The 17,144-nt window shown below is 44.6% G+C and overlaps 1 protein-coding gene across 6 annotated transcripts in view; it reads right to left on the bottom strand.

Annotated features, from left to right (window-relative positions):
• The window catches only part of Inpp5f (inositol polyphosphate-5-phosphatase F), a 97,423-nt gene that overhangs the window by 13,808 nt on the left and 66,471 nt on the right, over window positions 1–17,144 (bottom strand). For 4 of the 6 annotated variants that reach the window (XR_013045347.1, XM_076553517.1, XM_006976994.4 and 1 more), the window contains exons 5-14: window positions 16,873–17,040; window positions 16,704–16,760; window positions 12,604–12,802; window positions 11,810–11,989; window positions 10,762–10,829; window positions 6,199–6,323; window positions 4,993–5,070; window positions 3,617–3,737; window positions 2,895–3,023; window positions 460–577 (exon numbers count right to left, since the gene is read on the bottom strand). Coding sequence is in view for 4 of the 6 variants with exons in the window: in XM_076553517.1 (XP_076409632.1) it covers window positions 460–577; window positions 2,895–3,023; window positions 3,617–3,737; window positions 4,993–5,070; window positions 6,199–6,323; window positions 10,762–10,829; window positions 11,810–11,989; window positions 12,604–12,802; window positions 16,704–16,760; window positions 16,873–17,040 (1,243 nt within the window). In the remaining 2 variants the exon portion in view is untranslated. Of the gene's footprint in view, window positions 1–459; window positions 578–2,894; window positions 3,024–3,616; window positions 3,738–4,992; window positions 5,071–6,198; window positions 6,324–10,761; window positions 10,830–11,809; window positions 11,990–12,603; window positions 12,803–16,703; window positions 16,761–16,872; window positions 17,041–17,144 lie in introns of those variants that run through there. The other 2 variants (XM_076553522.1, XM_076553521.1) reach the window with 2 other exon arrangements.

Below are 17,144 nucleotides of genomic sequence, written 5' to 3'. Positions count from 1 at the left end.
TGCTTATGGAAAACGATGGTGTAATTGTATGATACATGATTAACAGGAAAAGGAAACCATGTGTTTACATGGCTTGAGCAACAGGAAAACAAACACATTATGGAGATGCTACATGCTGAGGTTTGGGGTGCTGCATCCCACACACTGGGAGCTTCATTGTGAAGATTCTACATGTTGAGGTTTGGGGTGCTGCATCCCACACACTGGGAGCTTCAATCCTGTTTTTCCATTACTTGAGTAACAAACTGAATAATACATATGGAATTAGATGTTTACTTTGTTGCTCCAGCCAAAAACACTGTCAAGTGCTAAGCCTGTGAAAATTTGAATTTGACATATTAGATAAGATGCTCAATACAGAAACACAAGTACATTACAAAAGACGGTAAATGCAGAAAGCTGAATTCCCTCTCGGAAGGAACTGCAGTCTTAGGGAAAGAGGGCCTTTCTGCTCCTTACCTATCACAGCTTGCCTATAGGCGTCCTTGAAGCGACTGAGGTAGTACCTATTTGCCGAGTTAACTCCATCTTTCATAACTCCTGCCAACTTCCTTTCTCCCGTCCTGGTAAAGTCCCCCTAGCAAAGAAAAGGCAATTGTGGACATTTATTCAAATGGAAGAATGCTCTCAAAATTCATTTGGGACTTTTAGCTCAAGACAAGAACTCCATAGGCTTCCAAATCATGACTTTATTGTAGTTAAATTAAAATATGTACTAGTACTTGCCTCTGATCTAAGCATGCTAAATATCTATATGTAATATTTATTCATGGCATCAAGCCTTCAGTTAGATGGCCTCTAACACGAAGCTATTCTGGGCCACTTGTAGAACTTGTCAGTCAAAACCAATTATATAACAAATACTAAAAAGATAAACAAATGATTTTTAAGGCTCATACTGGTATAAAATCAAAACTAAAATTTTGAGGGGAGAGGAAGGGATTTGAGACAGCCTCGTGTAGCCCAGATTGGCCTTACTCTGTAGCCAAGAGTGACCTTGAATTCTTGATCCTCCTGCCTCCACATCCCAAGAGCTAGGATTAGAGGCAGGCACCACCATACCCATGAATAGAGAGGTAGTGACTTAAAGTGACTCACAGGTAAAGGAGGCACAGCCTCTTGCCCTGTTCCAGCCTCTGTTTTTATACAAGACCATCTCAGAAAAGTCGGTGCTCCTCCAGCCTTGCTGGAGAAAGTGTGCCGCTCAGAGTGGGCTTTGAGGTTTCAAAAGCCCACGCCAGGCCCAGTCTCTCTCTGCCTGTGGGTCAGGATGTAACTCTCAGCTACTTCTCCAGCACCATGCCTGCCGCCATGCTTCCCGCCATGATGGTAACAGAACAACCCTCTAAAACTGTAAGCCGGCCCCAACAAATACTTACTTCCTTTTATCAGAACTGCCTTGGCCCTGGTGCCTCTTCACAGCAAGTTTTAGGACACAGGCCATTTCCTAAAACCGCCCACGTTCAAGGAGTCTCTGCAGTTCAGCACCAAGTACAGAGAGAAGGGCGTGCATGTGGACTCCAAAGCATTCTAACTCAAAGGGAGAAAAGGAGGGGATGCCTGGGGAGGGAATTCTAAAGCTTGTTTTCCTTAATTACTAAAAACGCTCTCTGGAGGCTGGCTCAGTAGTGAAGAGGACAGGCAGAGGACCTGGGTTTAGTTCCCAGCACCTAATTCAGATGGCTCCCAACTGTCTGTAAGTCCAGTACCAGGGGCTCTGACATCCATGGCTTCCTCAGGTCCCTAAATGTTGTGATGCACACGAAGTCACACAGACACACATGGAGCCAGAGGAGATGGCTCACTTCTGTCATCCCCGCTGAGGGGACAGCACCAGTGTGGCCTACACAGTGGCCCTGGCATAGAAACAAAACAAACTTTTATATTTATTACTCAACCAGAACCTAGACAAGCTGATGTCTGTTGAGCCCTTGGTCTAACTTACTTTGTTTGGCTTGGGGTTTGCTAGGAATCGACTGCAGGCCTCACACAATCTAGGCCAGTGCTCTACCAAGCAAGCTACACTTTGTTAGAAGAGATATGGTCCTAGATGAAATAGTATCTTGAAGGGAAGTCAACTTAAACCTCATTTAAACACTCAAACACTTTCTACTGCCCATAAAGGGTACCCACACACTGAGAATTCGGTTGCCAGTGACTGTATTTACATTTAAGGTTCTATGAAGAATAGTTCTGTAGCCTCTTCAAAAAACTCAATTTATAACAAGAAAAACTAATAAAGTATTCCTCAGCACATATGTGTGTCAGGGAACAGTCTAAGCCCACATATCCGATAATGGTCTGTCATAGCTGGCCTAGTATTTCCACTGGATAACTAGTGGGACCCACAGATAAGTGACTTGCCCAAGGTCATTTTTCGTAAGAGGCAGGCTTAAGGTTCACACTCAGAGAAGACAAAAGTATCCCAGGATTGGTAGACACGTTTTGTTTGTATATAGTTTTAAGATAAATGCACAGCCTGGCTGTGCACAGGGAGGCAGAAACAGGAGGATCTCTGTCTGAGGGCGGCTAGGACTACATAGTGAATTCAAAGACAACCAGGGCTGCATGGTAAGACCCTGTCTCAAAATAAAATAAAATAAAATAAATGCACATAAAATTTCAGATGTCCAGATTCCCTTGAAAAATTGGAAGATGTAGCAACATGGGATCTCAGAAAGAGCAGCCTTCTCCAGAGATGGCATACTCCCCTCAGGTCCACACAGGGCACCTCTGCCGTGAGCTAACGGTGGGCTCCTACGAGAGTCAGACATTCCAGAAAGAAGTCAAGTACACAGACTTATCATCTGAGCCCAGGTGCCTTTTTAATCAAAAACAAAGTTGGTTTTGAACCTCAGAGAAAATGATCCACAATGCCTGCCACAGACAGTTACCTTCAGAGCAGCTGTCCCAGCATACTGTCTGCTGATGGAGTCGCCATTGTTAGCCCACATTATCTGGTAGATCCGATTACATTTCACAGGTAGTGGCTGCTCTGGGGGCATCACACCTAGTTTTTTAAGCTAAAGTAAACACATGGGTAGGTAAATGATGTATGAGAAACCATAGCATGAAATGTCACTATAGAAAAAGAAAACAAGCTGACCTCTAAATTAGGACCCTTGTATAAAAGTGTTTTCACATTTTATTTCTTTAATTATAGGCGTGTGTGTGTGTGTGTGTGTGTGTGTGTGTGTGTGTGTGTTCTCGTGTGAGTGTGCGATACATCATTAGGTCAGAGGACGACTTTGAGGAGTGAGTTCTCTCCTTCCCCGTGTGTGTCCCAGAGATCAAACTCAAGTTTTCAGACTTGGTGGCAAATGTTTACCCACTGAACCACCTCACGGGTTCCTTCAGACTTTATTTTTAAGACAGGCTTGCCTGGAGTTCTGAATCCTCTTGACTCAGGCTCATGAGTGCTGAGATGAGAGAAGTGTGCCACCATGCCCAGCGCAGACACTTTTTAAAACATAGAGAACTGGCAGATGTGGTGTTACACATCTTCAATCCCATCACAAAATATTTGAACTTTGAAAAGATGTTTCACTATTCCCTCACGCACCAAGTGTAAACCATTTTAAAGTGAGTCTTGAGAATCAAATGGACTCCAGGTTACCTGATGCTCCATGACCACTCGGGCGATGGCAGCCTGGACCACGTTGGTGCGATCGAGGCAGTCCATACAATTAACTCGGAAAATTCCTTCTTGTTTACAGATTACCCCAGCTTGATCAACCCTTGTCAAAAGAAGCATGGGATTATTTTACAACTTCAAAAATGTTTTCAAGAAACACAACTCTTAAAAATATGGCAGCGGCGGCGGCGGCATTAGCTGGCAACTGTGTGGGCTCAGCCTTACAGGCAGGCAGTATTGAGTGCTCTGCAGACTCCACTGCGGAGTTACAGAATAACTCAGTGAAGGATTATCACACTCATTTGAGATCTCAAACGCCAAGATACAAGCAACTGAGAGAATGAGCAGCTTCCCTCCCTCTAAAGATGGCAGAGCTCCCACAACCACAGGCCGTGTGTCTGCACACGATTAGAAACCAGGAGACACTTGAAACACCATCTTGTTCCTGCCTCCCTAACTCCAAGTGGGACCACTAAACCCCACTAACCGGCTTCCCACCTGCCATGAGTCACGCAGCAAGCCTCCGCCCTCTCATTTCTCAGGCCACCCGTGTCGTCTTAACATCTAATCAAGTGTTCTCTCCTGGCCTTTAAGACCTTCCCCTCCGCCTCACATCTACCTCCTGGAGCCTGGCATCTTTCCCTTCTCTGTTAATTTCAAAATGCCTAAAAGCTGAATACCTTTAAGCTTTCCTTCCCATAGGAGGTGGCAAAAGAGGAAGACAAAATGGAAGCCAGATTAAGAAGGACAAGCTTCAGCCCTTTCAGCGTGGCAGCAACATCCTACTTCATTTCCCAACCACCTGACGCTGTTCCCTGTCCACGGGCAGTACTGCCTAATGGTGACCCTCCCGAGAAGGAAGGAAACTGAGCTCTCAGCATAATGCCGCTGTGTTGATGTTTAGTTGTACTAGATGAACACGTGATTTCACAGACCAAGATCAAAACAACTCATCATGACATACTGAGGTGGTCTGAATGAGAATGGCCCCACAGGCTCCTAGATTGGAATATCTGGTTCCCAGTTAGTGGAACTATTTGGGAAGGAGGAGGAGGAGGAGGTGTGTCACTAGGTGGGCTGTAAGGTTTCAAAAGCCCACGCCGTTCCCAGTCAGCTGCCCCCTCTCTGCCTTGTGCTTGTGGCTCTGATGTGAGCTCTCAGCTGCTGCTCCAGCACCACTGCCCGCTACCCGCTGCCATGCTCCCTGCCGTGATTGATGGTCATGGACTCTAACCCTCTGGAACCAGGAGCTTCAAATTAAGTGGGGTTTTTTGTTGTTGTTTGTTTGTTTTTAATAAGTTGCCTTGGTCACAGTGTCTCTTCAGAGGTACAGGAAAGTAACAAATACAAATACATACCAACACCACTTCATGTCAAGAATAATGTCGTAAATGGCATCCGTTAGGGTTTGAACATTCTCAAACTTCATTCCTCGGCTAAAACCCATTCCCCAAAAAACAAACAAAAACCAATCTTTAGTATTATAACAGAATTATTGTTTAATTTACTTAGGATAAAAGGGGTTGGAGGTGTAGCTTAGTGGCAGAACACTCGCCTAGCATGCACAGGCTTCGATCCCCAGCACCATTAAAACAAAGGAAAGCTGAGAATGGGGGGACACACCCTTAATCCCAGCATTTGAGAGGCAGAAACAGCTCTGTGAGTTTGAGGCCAGCCAGGACTATATATAAAGTGAGACCCTATCTCAAAACAACAACAAAACAAAACAGAAAACCCACCACCCTTAAGATTTTAGCTTTTTATATTTAAATCACATTTTATTTATTTATTCTGGGTGTATATATGCTTGGGGTGTGGGGCACACAAGCCATGGTGTGCACATGTGGAGGTCAGAGGACAACTTTCAGGAGCTGGTTCTCTCTACCATACAGATTTTTTTAGGGATCGAATTCAAATCAACAGGCTTGGCAGCGGCGGGCATCTTTACCCGCTGAACCATCTCACCAGCCCCTCAGGATCTTTAAAGTAGCTCAGAAATCTTAAAAAGAACTGTTACCACATTTGTATGACTTTAGTACTACTGTATGTTAGGGAATTCTATAGCAAATCTGCACTTGAAAGCACACGTACAAACACACTGAAGCATCACACACAGATGCCTCTTTCTCCACAACTCTTTACAGCCCAGGTAAATTCACAGGCAGAATGGGGTCTGCAGCACCTGCCTTCAGAATACATGTAAATGAAAGGTGTCAGCAAGAGGATGCACTAATCGCTGATCAACCAGAGCACGCTAGGAGTTTATCCCGAGGGACAGCAGCGCGGCTCCCAGTGAAGACCGCCAGCAGGAGAAGGACATGAATGGTCTGTACGTCCTTCGGCGGCTGGGATCAAAGCCAAAACCAGAACGAGCTCCCGATACATTTTGGAACAGAAAGACTGTAAATGCTTCAGCAGCAGCTCACTCAAAGGCCTAGCCAAAGCTCCCGAACACTTAACATCAAGCCAACATTACATCTCTCCCTCTGAGCAGGGAGGAAGGGGTAAGAGCAGAGAAGGTGAAGTCCCTTTAGCAGCGGTTGCCTCTCAGGAGGACGCCTTACCAGTGTTCGTGGAAGTCGAAGGAGACGTAGGTGAGCTGTGAGTTATTGAAAAGCAGCACCTGCCTCAGGTAGGCATCGCCAATAATCTTCTCCCGTCCAGCCTGGTCTACCAAGTTAATAATAACCTGTGAGAATGAAGAGCAAGGAAAAGCCAAGATCAACTAGACCTCAGACTCATATTGTGAGTCTAACAATTCATTTGGAATTACAATTTATAAATAGCTTATATCTAGCTTAGAAACCAATCCACTCAAGCATCAATTTTTCCATAAAATTAAATTATTTGTTATGTAAATTTAGCCTTTTGAGAAGTGTTGACATCAATGGTAATAGTTCTATATATTTGCAATAACCAACAAAAACACAAAGTAGAACATGCTTCTTTTTCATTGTATTTCTTTTTTTAAGATTTTTAATCATGTGTATATATGCATGTGTTTGTACCCCCATTGGCCAAAAGCATCAGATCTCCCTGGAGCAGGAGTCACAGGCAGCTGTGAGCTGCCTTATTTGGGTACTGGGAACAGAACTTGGATCCTTCTGGACCTCCATGGTCTTGACTGCTGAACCATCTCTTCAGCCCAAACAGCAGGTATTTTAAATAGGCAGAATAACTTTTTAAAAAAATCTGCAAACTAAATATTTTATAACTACTAAAATATGTAAAAAAAAAAAATCTGAATAGATGGAATATGTGCCATATTGCTGAATCTCAAGGTCCAATATTGTAAAAGTAACAAGTCTCCCCAAATTAATCTATATACTCAACAATCCCAATCAAAATTCAACCAGGATCTTCTCATGGACAAGACAGTTAATTCTAAAGTTCATCTGAAAGAGTCAATATTTGGGGGAAAAAAAATCTGGAAAGCAATAAACACAGAGGAATTTCCCCATCTGGAGCAGTTCTGTATATTCTACACGGCAGGCGAGTCTGTGGAACTAGAAACAGGCAACTGACTCCAGAGAACATGGCTGGCGGCTGGCGGGCCTAAGACCTGGGTCCACCAAGCGGTGAAGGGTATGCTAAGCACCCCACTGTGGCAAGCACACATGACTATGTCGGGGCACTGGGAGAACTTTGTCTACAAGGAAGAGAGATTTACAGCAGCTCCCTGCATCCCTTTAGTGAAACACACAATAAATTCTAGCTGCATCCATGACCTAAATGTTTTTCTTCAAGATAAGAAAAAAAAAAAAAAAAAAAAAAAAAGAGCCTCAGGAAGACTTTTAAGAGTAATTTTTCACAGCTGTAGGTGGGAGCATGACCTTCTAAGAATAATATAAAATTCAGAAGACAAAGGAAAAGACAGACGGATGTGATAACAGAAAAATTTAAATCTGTATACAAGTGACATTATAATCAAGGGTTAAAAAACAAACAACAACAAAAAAACAACAACAAAGATCTCTCATGAGAACATACCTGCCACACAAAACCAACAATTTCGAGTACCATAAATAAAAGAAGAAAAAAGAAACATGTTCAGTAAACAAAACAGTAAACCTGATACTACAGCCCTGTTAATAGTCAAATGCAAATGTTAAGCTACAAAAGCTTTTACCTCCATCCAGGTGGATTTAAATACTAAACAAAGAAAGCAGCCTGGCGGTGGTGGCGCACGCCTTTAATCCCAGCACTCGGGAGGCAGAGCCAGGCGGATCTCTGTGAGTTCGAGGCCAACCTGGGCTACCAAGTGAGCTCCAGGAAAGGCGCAAAGCTACACAGAGAAACCTTGTCTCGAAAAACCAAAAAAAAAAAAAAAGAAAGCATTGGTGAACACGGGAAAACAGGAACAGGTTCACACTGTGTGTGGGAGTATAAACTGTGTGATCTCTTAGAAAATGTTTTTTAATTTACTATTGTCTATGTTGGGTGGGTGGGTACTCGGGTTCTTTCCACCTTTCTAGTCTGCCATTTCCTCCATTGTCTGTTTCCTAGCAACACACTGGATGAATGTCCTGCTGGTTCATTCACAGTCCTGAGATGGCTGCAAAAGTCCTCCATCAAATCCAGACACAACAACCGCAGGGGCATTGTTGGTTCTGGTATACCGTTTATTAGAGCAGGAAGCTTCTCCCCATCATACATCAGCTGTCAAACAGCCCCAGCCCAAACCAGTTCCGGGCAGCAGCAATGCCACCCCACGGCTGAGTCACGCTGACCTCGGGCCCCTCACCCCAGAAAGCAATTACCCAGGAGAAGGACAGAGACAAATGAACACTGCCGGGCTACTGCTGGAAACCAGGAAGTGTCTGCTCGGTACACACACCTAGCAATTGATGTGAGAGTCAACAGGGAGCAGAGGACGAGTGTGGGAAGATGTAATTTCCTCAGCTTGCGCACCTCAGTATGGCTCCTTTTTACAATTTTGTGTTACATTGAAATATGGCTTATTCTTTTTAATGCTACTTACAATTAGGACTATGATTCATGCATGAATCATACTCACATTATTAAGGAACTCAAATGCAGAATAAAACCAAATCATTCCTGACCACATCCCATCCCACGTGCCTCCCCGAACTGTCGCCTTGTTCTGATGTTCTGATGGCGCAGTGAGTGTTCTTGTATAAGCACCCTTGACTGAACACATTTGTAGACTTGTTTTCCTATTTAAGTGCTAATTGCTCTCCATCCTTTCCCGGATTTGATGTTTTTCATCTTTTTTCCTTCAGCCACCCCAGTGTGTGAGTCATGGCTTTAATTTGCATTTCCCTGATGACTGGTGAGATGACGCACCTTCTCACATGTGCTTTTGACCTTATAAACTATCTTTTTACATAAAGACTCTGTTCAATTCTTATGTCCAGCTTTCTTTTGGACTGTACATTGTTTTTAATGGGTTTGGAAGATACTTAAACACACTGCAAGATATAAGACCAAATCCCAACTATTAAAGATTTATTTTATGTGTGCGTGTTTTGCCTCCATGTATCCATGTATTATCACATGGGTATTACAGAGATTACAGGCACATGGCACTGTGCCTGGCTGCACGTGAGCTCTGGGGACCACACCCAGGTCCATGTCATACCTGCGCATCGTGTACTTACCCATGGAGCCATCTCCCAAGCATTACTTTTATTTTTATAGTAATTATTTCTTTTTTTGTTGTTTGTTTTGTTTATTGAGACAAGGTTTCCCTATTTAGTCCTGGAACTCACTAAGTAGACCAGGTTAGCCTCAAACTCACTGAGATCCTCTTTCCTCTGGCTCCTGAGTGCTGGGATTGAAGACATGTGCCACCACAGTTCTTTCTTTTTTTCTAAATGTGTTTTTGTGTATGTTTGTGTGGGGTCTGTGAATGTGAGCACAATTGCACAAGGAGGTGACAGATCCCTCTTGGAGCTGGAGTAACAGGGTTGTGAGCCACCTGATGTGGGTGCTGGGATCCAAATTCAGGTCCTCTGCAGAGCAGTACACACTCTTAATCACTGAGGTATCTCTTCAACCCCAAAATAACTATTTTCTAGATGAGTACTGCCCCTTATGAAATGACTAATAAAATGTGATAGACAATCATAGATTTGAAACACCAGAAGAGAAGGTAACAGCTTTTGGAAATCCTGCTTATGACTCAAAGTAAAGACACACTATGCTGTCCTCGGACCTTTCCCACTAGGGTCCAGAATCTTTCTCAAAATTATTTTTTAAATGATTTATTTATTTTTATCTTATATGCTTGCATGTCTGTGTGAGGGTGTCAGATCTCCTAGAACAGGAGTTACAGACAGTTGTGAGCTGCTATGTGGGTGCTGGGAATTGAACCTGGGTCCTCTGGAAGAACAGCCAGTGATCTTAAGCACTGAGCTATCTCTCCAGCCTCAAAATTATTTTTATATATGCTAAATGGATAGTCGGTATCAAAAAGAAAAGTACAGTTACATACTAGCATGCTTTTTTTAACTGATAGTAACATCCAAAATGCCTGTACCAACTCATACTGCTGCTAACAATATTTGAGTTTCCATTTTTAAAAGCAAATACCTGCCATTAACTATTATAAAATTTTCTAAATTTTAATATGATTATTAAATAATAATAGTTTGTTCTTTCCTAATTTCTTTCTTCCTATCCCTTAGGAGACTATGGTTGAAACACAGGAAATCTAAATACTAACTGGGAAGAACTGAAGTCATTCACCACTGAGTCTTTCCATCTACAAACCAGGGCTTTCTCTCTCTTCAGTACAGTATTCTGCCTTTGAGACAGGGTCTCACTAGACTGCCAGGCTAGCTGGCCTGGAATTCTCTATGCTGACCAGGCTGGCCTTTAAAAATGACTCCCATCTCATTACACAGTCAGTTGGTGATTCCTAACGGACGAGAGAGTATTACTGAGATGCCTTTCTTAGTCTCAGTGACCAGCATCGAATCTACCCTCTCCAAACAACCTAAGGGAACTGGCCCCATGGGCATCCTGGGAATAGTAGGAGTAGTCTTAGCTGGGTGTGCCTAACCTTCGTGCCAAATGTGACTGTTTAATTATGAACAGTTCCTTGGTTTGTTCATGTAATTTTACAGATAAGGAAATTTTTCTTACTACAGATCAAAGCCCACCTGTTTTTTGTAAATTTTCAGTTGTTCTTCAAAATGGGCACAGAAATAGTCAACCGTCTCCTTCTCACCTGCAAAGAAGCAATATGAGATCTAGTTTTCCTTCTGGAGTTGTGACACTCCATCTTTACACTTACTTTTTAATAATGTATTAACAGTTTAAAGTAAGACTATCATGCCGGGCGTTGGTGGCGCACGCCTTTAATCCCAGCACTCGGGAGGCGGAGGCAGGCGGATCTCTGTGAGTTCGAGGCCAGCCTGGGCTACCAAGTGAGTGCCAGGAAAGGTGCAAAGCTACACAGAGAAACCCTGTCTCGAAAAAAAAAAAAAAAAAAAAAAAAAAAATAAAGTAAGACTATCTAACCATCATTTTAAACAAAATTTCTTTCTTTCCACTTAGACTGAGCTAAAATATATCAGAAAGTGCCATCTGTGAAATTATAAACACACCCTACCTTTCAGTAAAGGTTTCATTTGACATAAAAAATAAATAAATAAAATAAAATGAAAATGATAAAGTTAAAATATTCCAAGAAATTACATTTTAAATGTTTCAAAAAATTGTTTAAAAGCTTTCAGAAGAGCCATCTTAGAGGCACCTCTCTCTCTGACTTCCGGTGCACTGCCCTTCGGTCAGCACCCCCCTGCTTCCGCAGACACCGGCTCCAGTCATCCTTTCCCGGAGCTAACTGTTCTGGAGAAGCTTCAGGGCAACAGCAGCTCACAGGCTGAGGAGTGAGGAGCCCTCCTGCACAGCTGGAGAGACCGCAGCATCTGGGGAGGACTTAGTCCTGTGTCTGCGGCCTCCCCGCCGTCCCCAGGGAGGACACACGGCCACCGTGGGAGCTGTGGCTTCTGCTGCTGTTGTTTTAGCACGGGGGGTTGAACAGGGCCTCCAGCAGGCTGGTCGGGAACCCATACCTCAGCCTTCCCAGCCCTGAGAATTGCTGTTTGGAAATGGAACAAATTGACACCTTTCGGGAACGTGATTTTTCTTTTAAAAATCCTCATAGAAATCTTCATTTGCAAACCAAATGACTGATGTGCTTACTTTTGTCTAGCCGAGGTCTTGGATTATAGCGATACCCAACCTGGCTCCAAAAGACAGGCACCGAGCCTCGAGTTTGAATAAATGACAGGGTGTGATTATGAACGTGAATTAACTGCTCAGTCTCCACATAATTCGCCACATTTCCGTTTTTATCCACTCCTCTTCGTTTATAACGCATTCCTGAAGGAAAATTAAACAGAAAGCAGCAACAGCTATAAAAACGTGCTTAGCTTGGCTGAGTGCCAAGCTGTGGCATACACTTTATATTTCAGTGCTCTGGAGGCCGAGGCGAGAGAATTGCAAGTTCGAGGCAAGCCTGGGCTATATAGCAAAACTCTCAAAACAAAACAAAAGAGCCCTACACTTAGTCTGACTAGATTATGCTTCCTAATTGAATGTGTACAGGAGAGCCTTGGAAGCCTACACATAACAGACAGGCAAACAACAGCATATCCAAGATCACAGCTGTACCCATCACGGCTAAGTTGAATCCTCTGACTGAAAGACAATGGTTTCCCCCAAGGGGTTAGCTCTGGAAGGCTTTATCACTGTGACCCAGGCTGGAACCCTGTCCTCAGACACGTCCACGTGACTTTCTTATCTTCTGCATGCACACCGCTGTTCTGTCTGATTTGCTAGCTCTGCCTGCTCCTCTCCTGCAGAAATCAGTCTCTAATTGCATCCCAGCACTCCGAGTTGGGCGCTCACTGTGCTTTCAAGTCCGTGATTGTCATTTGCATTTCCACACATCTCGCCTGCACTGGATTTGCATGCTCCCCCAGCCCCCCACTCACCAGCTCTATGCCTACTTCTGCGAGATATGAGAGCCACTAGAAAGCGCGGGTGAATGTCATCTACACAGGTGGGCTCCGGAAGGGGGGTCTCTGGGCTGCTCTTCTCCTCATCAGATGACTCGTTGTAATTAACCACAAGTTCTTCAATCTGCACAAAGCCCTGGATAATGGGGATGATCCAAAAGTCCACATCCGGAGTCTAGAAGGAAAATGAATGCCATGTTGTTTATATTCTGCACAGCACTGCTACTTGCTTCAGCCCAAGGAACAGTCAGCACACACTGCCGCCGTCAGCCTGCTACACTCCTAAGCCCTTCCCCGGCGCCATTTTCTACTTACGGAGCAAAGCGGAGGGTGAGGGCCAAAGGGCCTTGCCTTTTCTTTAAAACAATTTTCCTGAGAGCTGACTGACAGGGAACACAGCCCAGGTCCCAGACTGCTCCACACAAATTCAAGCTCCACCACCCACAAACTCACTGACAGAAGCTCACTCACCTCACTAGGCCTCAATGTCCTCCTCTGTGAAATGGGACTACTACTGCCTCATAAGGCTGTTGTGAATAATGAACAGTACATGTAAAATAAAGCACAGAGCCCGCCACAGAGGAGTTAACCAATGTAGCTCTTATAAGTATTCCTCTTGGTGTAGGAAAGCAAAGCTTTCAAGTTGATTTTCAATTCTCAATTGCATTAGCCTATAACAAAATGAAATCAATCCTGATCATTTCATTACAAAATACAGTTTACTCTTAAAAAAAAAAAAAAACTACTTGTTTATTTGTATGTATATGTATGTGCCTGCTTGTCTGTATGTACAACAGGTGCATACAGTACCTGCAAAGGCCAAAAAGAGGGTGTCAGATCCCCTGAAACTGCAGCTACAGGGGATGGTGAGCCATCTTGCAGGTGCTAGGAACCAAAATCCTCTTCAAGAGCACACAGTGCTTCTAACCACTGAGCCATCTCTCCAGACCCTACATCTTTGGGTTGGGAGGCAGAGCTTCGCTGTGCAGCTCAGCAGGCGAGAACCTTAGGTGCCTCCCTTTGCCTCAGCCGCCCAGGCACTGGGATGGCAGGGACCTACTACCAGGCTCAGTCCCATCCTCGTCATTTGTGGTGCTGGGAATCAAACCCAGGGTCTCATGCAGAACAAGAGACTCTGCAGCTGAGCTCTGCCTCAGCCCTAGCTTTACTTCACGTCCTGCTTTAGAGAATCGCTTGCTTCACCAGCCTAAAATTCAAACAGTAAGTGAACAATAAAAAACATTTCCGTAACTATCTCATTTAAGATGCCTGTAATGTAATTAGGAGAGCACCGTTCAAAGTCAGGGCTCCCTTCTCCCGTGTCTTTCAAACTAAACACATTCAGATTTTAAACCGAGGACTGGGAGGTGGTGGAAACATGATCAGAAGCTCAGTGCCAGCCCCGGCTACATATTAAGTTTGAAGCCATGAAACCCCTGTCTCAGAAATACCAGAATAAGACCGAGAAGCCTCGTTAGCAAAGAGCTTCTGATTAAGGTAAAGCCGGGCACGGGGCACATGCTTGGAATCCTAGCACTGGGAAGATGGAGAGGTGGCTCCCTGGGGCTCAGTGGTCAGCTAGTCCAGCTTCCTTGGTGCACTCCAGGCCAGTGAGAGACCTGCTGTGGGATGGTCTGTATGTCAAATTGCTCTGATTGGTCAATAAATAAAACACTGATTGGCCAGTGGCCAGGCAGGAAGTAGGTTGGACAAGGAGAGAGGAGAATTCTGGGAAGTGGAAGGCTGAAGCAGAGAGACACTGCCAGCCGCCGCCATGACCAGCAGCATGTGAAGACGCCAGTAAGCCACCAGCCACGTGGCAAGGTATAGATTTATGGAAATGGATTAATTTAAGCTATAAGAACAGTTAGCAAGAAGCCTGCCACGGCCATACAGTTTGTAAGCAATATAAGTCTCTGTGTTTACTTGGTTGGGTCTGAGCGGCTGTGGGACTGGCAGGTGACAAAGATTTGTCCTGACTGTGGGCAAGGCAGGAAAACTCTAGCTACACTAAATGAACCAGGTGCCTGAGAAATGACATTGGAGGCTGTCTGCTGACCTCCACAGGTACACACATAAATGTGCATTCAGACACAAATGCGTGCACACACACGGATATACAATGCCAAAATAATAATAATAAAACAAAATGAATACTCATGAATACTCAAAATATTGTTTGTTTTGAGATGGGGTCTCCCTGTGTCGCCCAAGTTGGCCTGGCACTCACAATCCTCCTGTCTCAGCTTCCAGAGTGCTGGGATTGCAGACATGCCCCATCCTACCCATTGTTCAGCATCAGTTTCAAGTCTACCTTCCTCTCTTCCCAGTGCTCTTCGGGCCCCACCCATTTCATGGCTTCATCTTGCTCTGGGTTCTCTTTGTTGGGTCTTCAGAGGGTTACAGCTGCCTGCACTGACCTGCGCTCATCATTTCCCACTATTCCTCACTACTTGTACTTTTGTTCTGGCAACAAATCCAGGATTCTTGACAGGAACATAGAAATATAAGTTGCCAAATGTCATCTTTACCCTAAGTCACCGGCTTTAAATAATGATGTGACAGTGCCCAACAGAAGCTCTCCAAACACAGAATTCCACATTGCAGCATAAAGACAAATAAATACTCGTTATAAACACCCTTATTTGTCCCCTGTCACTTAATTGTGAGGGTCACAGTATGATCAGTATCAGAGAGCTGAGAACAAGCCGCGCTTTGGCCTCAGTAGAGACACACTAGGGATCTGTCTGAAGACGCCACTGGATAAAATGTCAGTAGCTGTTACGAATCACCAGCAAAGAGGAAATGAGAAGAAAGAAAATAACCAAAAGATTAAGAAAAAATAACCGATGACCACATTCCATTACTTTGTCTAGTGCTCAGCATCCGAAACCCATAGCATACAGTAGCCCTCAGGCGTAATTCTCCAATATATGTGACAGGCTCTAATGGTTAATCTTCAGTCAACTTCACTGGGCTGAATCACCCAGGAGATGAGTCATGCCTCTGGCTGCATCTCTGGATGCTTCCAGAAAGAATTAACTGCAGAGGAAATGAGCACCTTGAGTGTGGGAGGCAATCCCCCCACACTGTGAGGCCCAGACAGTATGAAGGGGAAAATGAATGTCAGTGTTCCTCTCTCCCTATGTCCTGGCCCATGACAAGATGCTGTCCTGACATGATGATGTACCGAGTTCTCTGAAACCATCAGCCAGAACCAACCCCTCCCTCCCTTAACCTGCCCATCCTGATCACAGTGAAAGAGCAGGCAAGGTGGTTCAGAGGGGAAAACACTGCCACGTGATCCAACGACCTGAGTTCAATTCCAGGACCCCACAGTGAAGAGGGAGGCCCAACTCCAAATGCACTGTTCTCTGACCTCTACACATATGTTATGGTATGTGCATGTGTGCGTGCACGCGCACACACACACACCCGCACACACCCCCCAATAAAAATATGTAAAAAAAATGTAAACAGTCCAGAGAGAGCTCCATGCAATCATCTGACCATTCCTGTAGTTTCCCCTAAATACCTCTTACAATAATCCCTTGCAGTATTGGTCAGGCCTTAAAGATCCATCTATTCCACACCAGAAGACAAAGCAGAGCGGTACCATTACAGAAAAGTGGGCTTCTGCATTCTCAGTGGATGTAAAAACAAACACATTCATCTTTACAGGAACTCTGTGGACATGACTGGGTCCATGGGCTTAGTACTTCCAAACCCCTCTTTTTCTGGAGATAGGCTCTTGCCATATAACCCCGTATGGAGTTGAACGTACTTATAGAACCCAGAGGACCTCAAACTTGGGACAAGTCTCTTGCCTTAGCCTCCCAAGTGCTGGGATTCCAGGTGTGTGACATCACACGCAGCCTAACAACTGCAAGAGCAGCAGGCTGTCTGCAGCAGTGTGGAACTGAGGAGTGCCTGAGAGCAATGCCTTCATGGTCCTTAGGTGAATGATTCTCTTCAGTGCGGGAAACCTCCTAATAAGATCTCAAAGTTCACCTTCCTGTAAGGGATATTTGCTTAACAACAGCAACAAACAGGGGGTCTGAGAAGCATCTACTCACACCAATCTCAGTGAGATCTTGGATCATGTACTTATTCCAAAAAAACCGGTCGTCAACCTAGAAAAAGTGGAGGGAAAGAATCAGTTCAGGATCCGTTCCTTCTGTGTCCTATAAAAGGCGAACAGACAGTGTTCCTGGAGCCAACACTGCTCTGCACTGTGAGCTGTACCTTCTGCCAGAGCGGACGGCCATCGCTCTCCCCGGTGCTCTGTCTCTGCACGGAGTTGGTCAGGTCATAGGTCAAGCTATAGTAGAAGGACTCTGAGTCCATGAACATCTTCAGCAGCTCCTCAAGTAATCTCCTCTCCAACTTCTCCTTCTCCTTACTTTCCTTGACCTGTAAGAAGCCAGTACAGGAGTCAGGTGTCAAGTTCATAGATAATGCAAGACTTCAAGTAAGGACAACTCCAAAAACACAAGAGTCTTCTGATACACACACAC

Source organism: Peromyscus maniculatus, chromosome 1, assembly GCF_049852395.1.
Source record: "Peromyscus maniculatus bairdii isolate BWxNUB_F1_BW_parent chromosome 1, HU_Pman_BW_mat_3.1, whole genome shotgun sequence".
Taxonomy (NCBI): domain Eukaryota; kingdom Metazoa; phylum Chordata; class Mammalia; order Rodentia; family Cricetidae; genus Peromyscus; species Peromyscus maniculatus.
The sequence above is the reverse complement of the archived record's forward strand: the minus strand, read 5'-3'. Positions and strand labels throughout refer to the sequence as shown.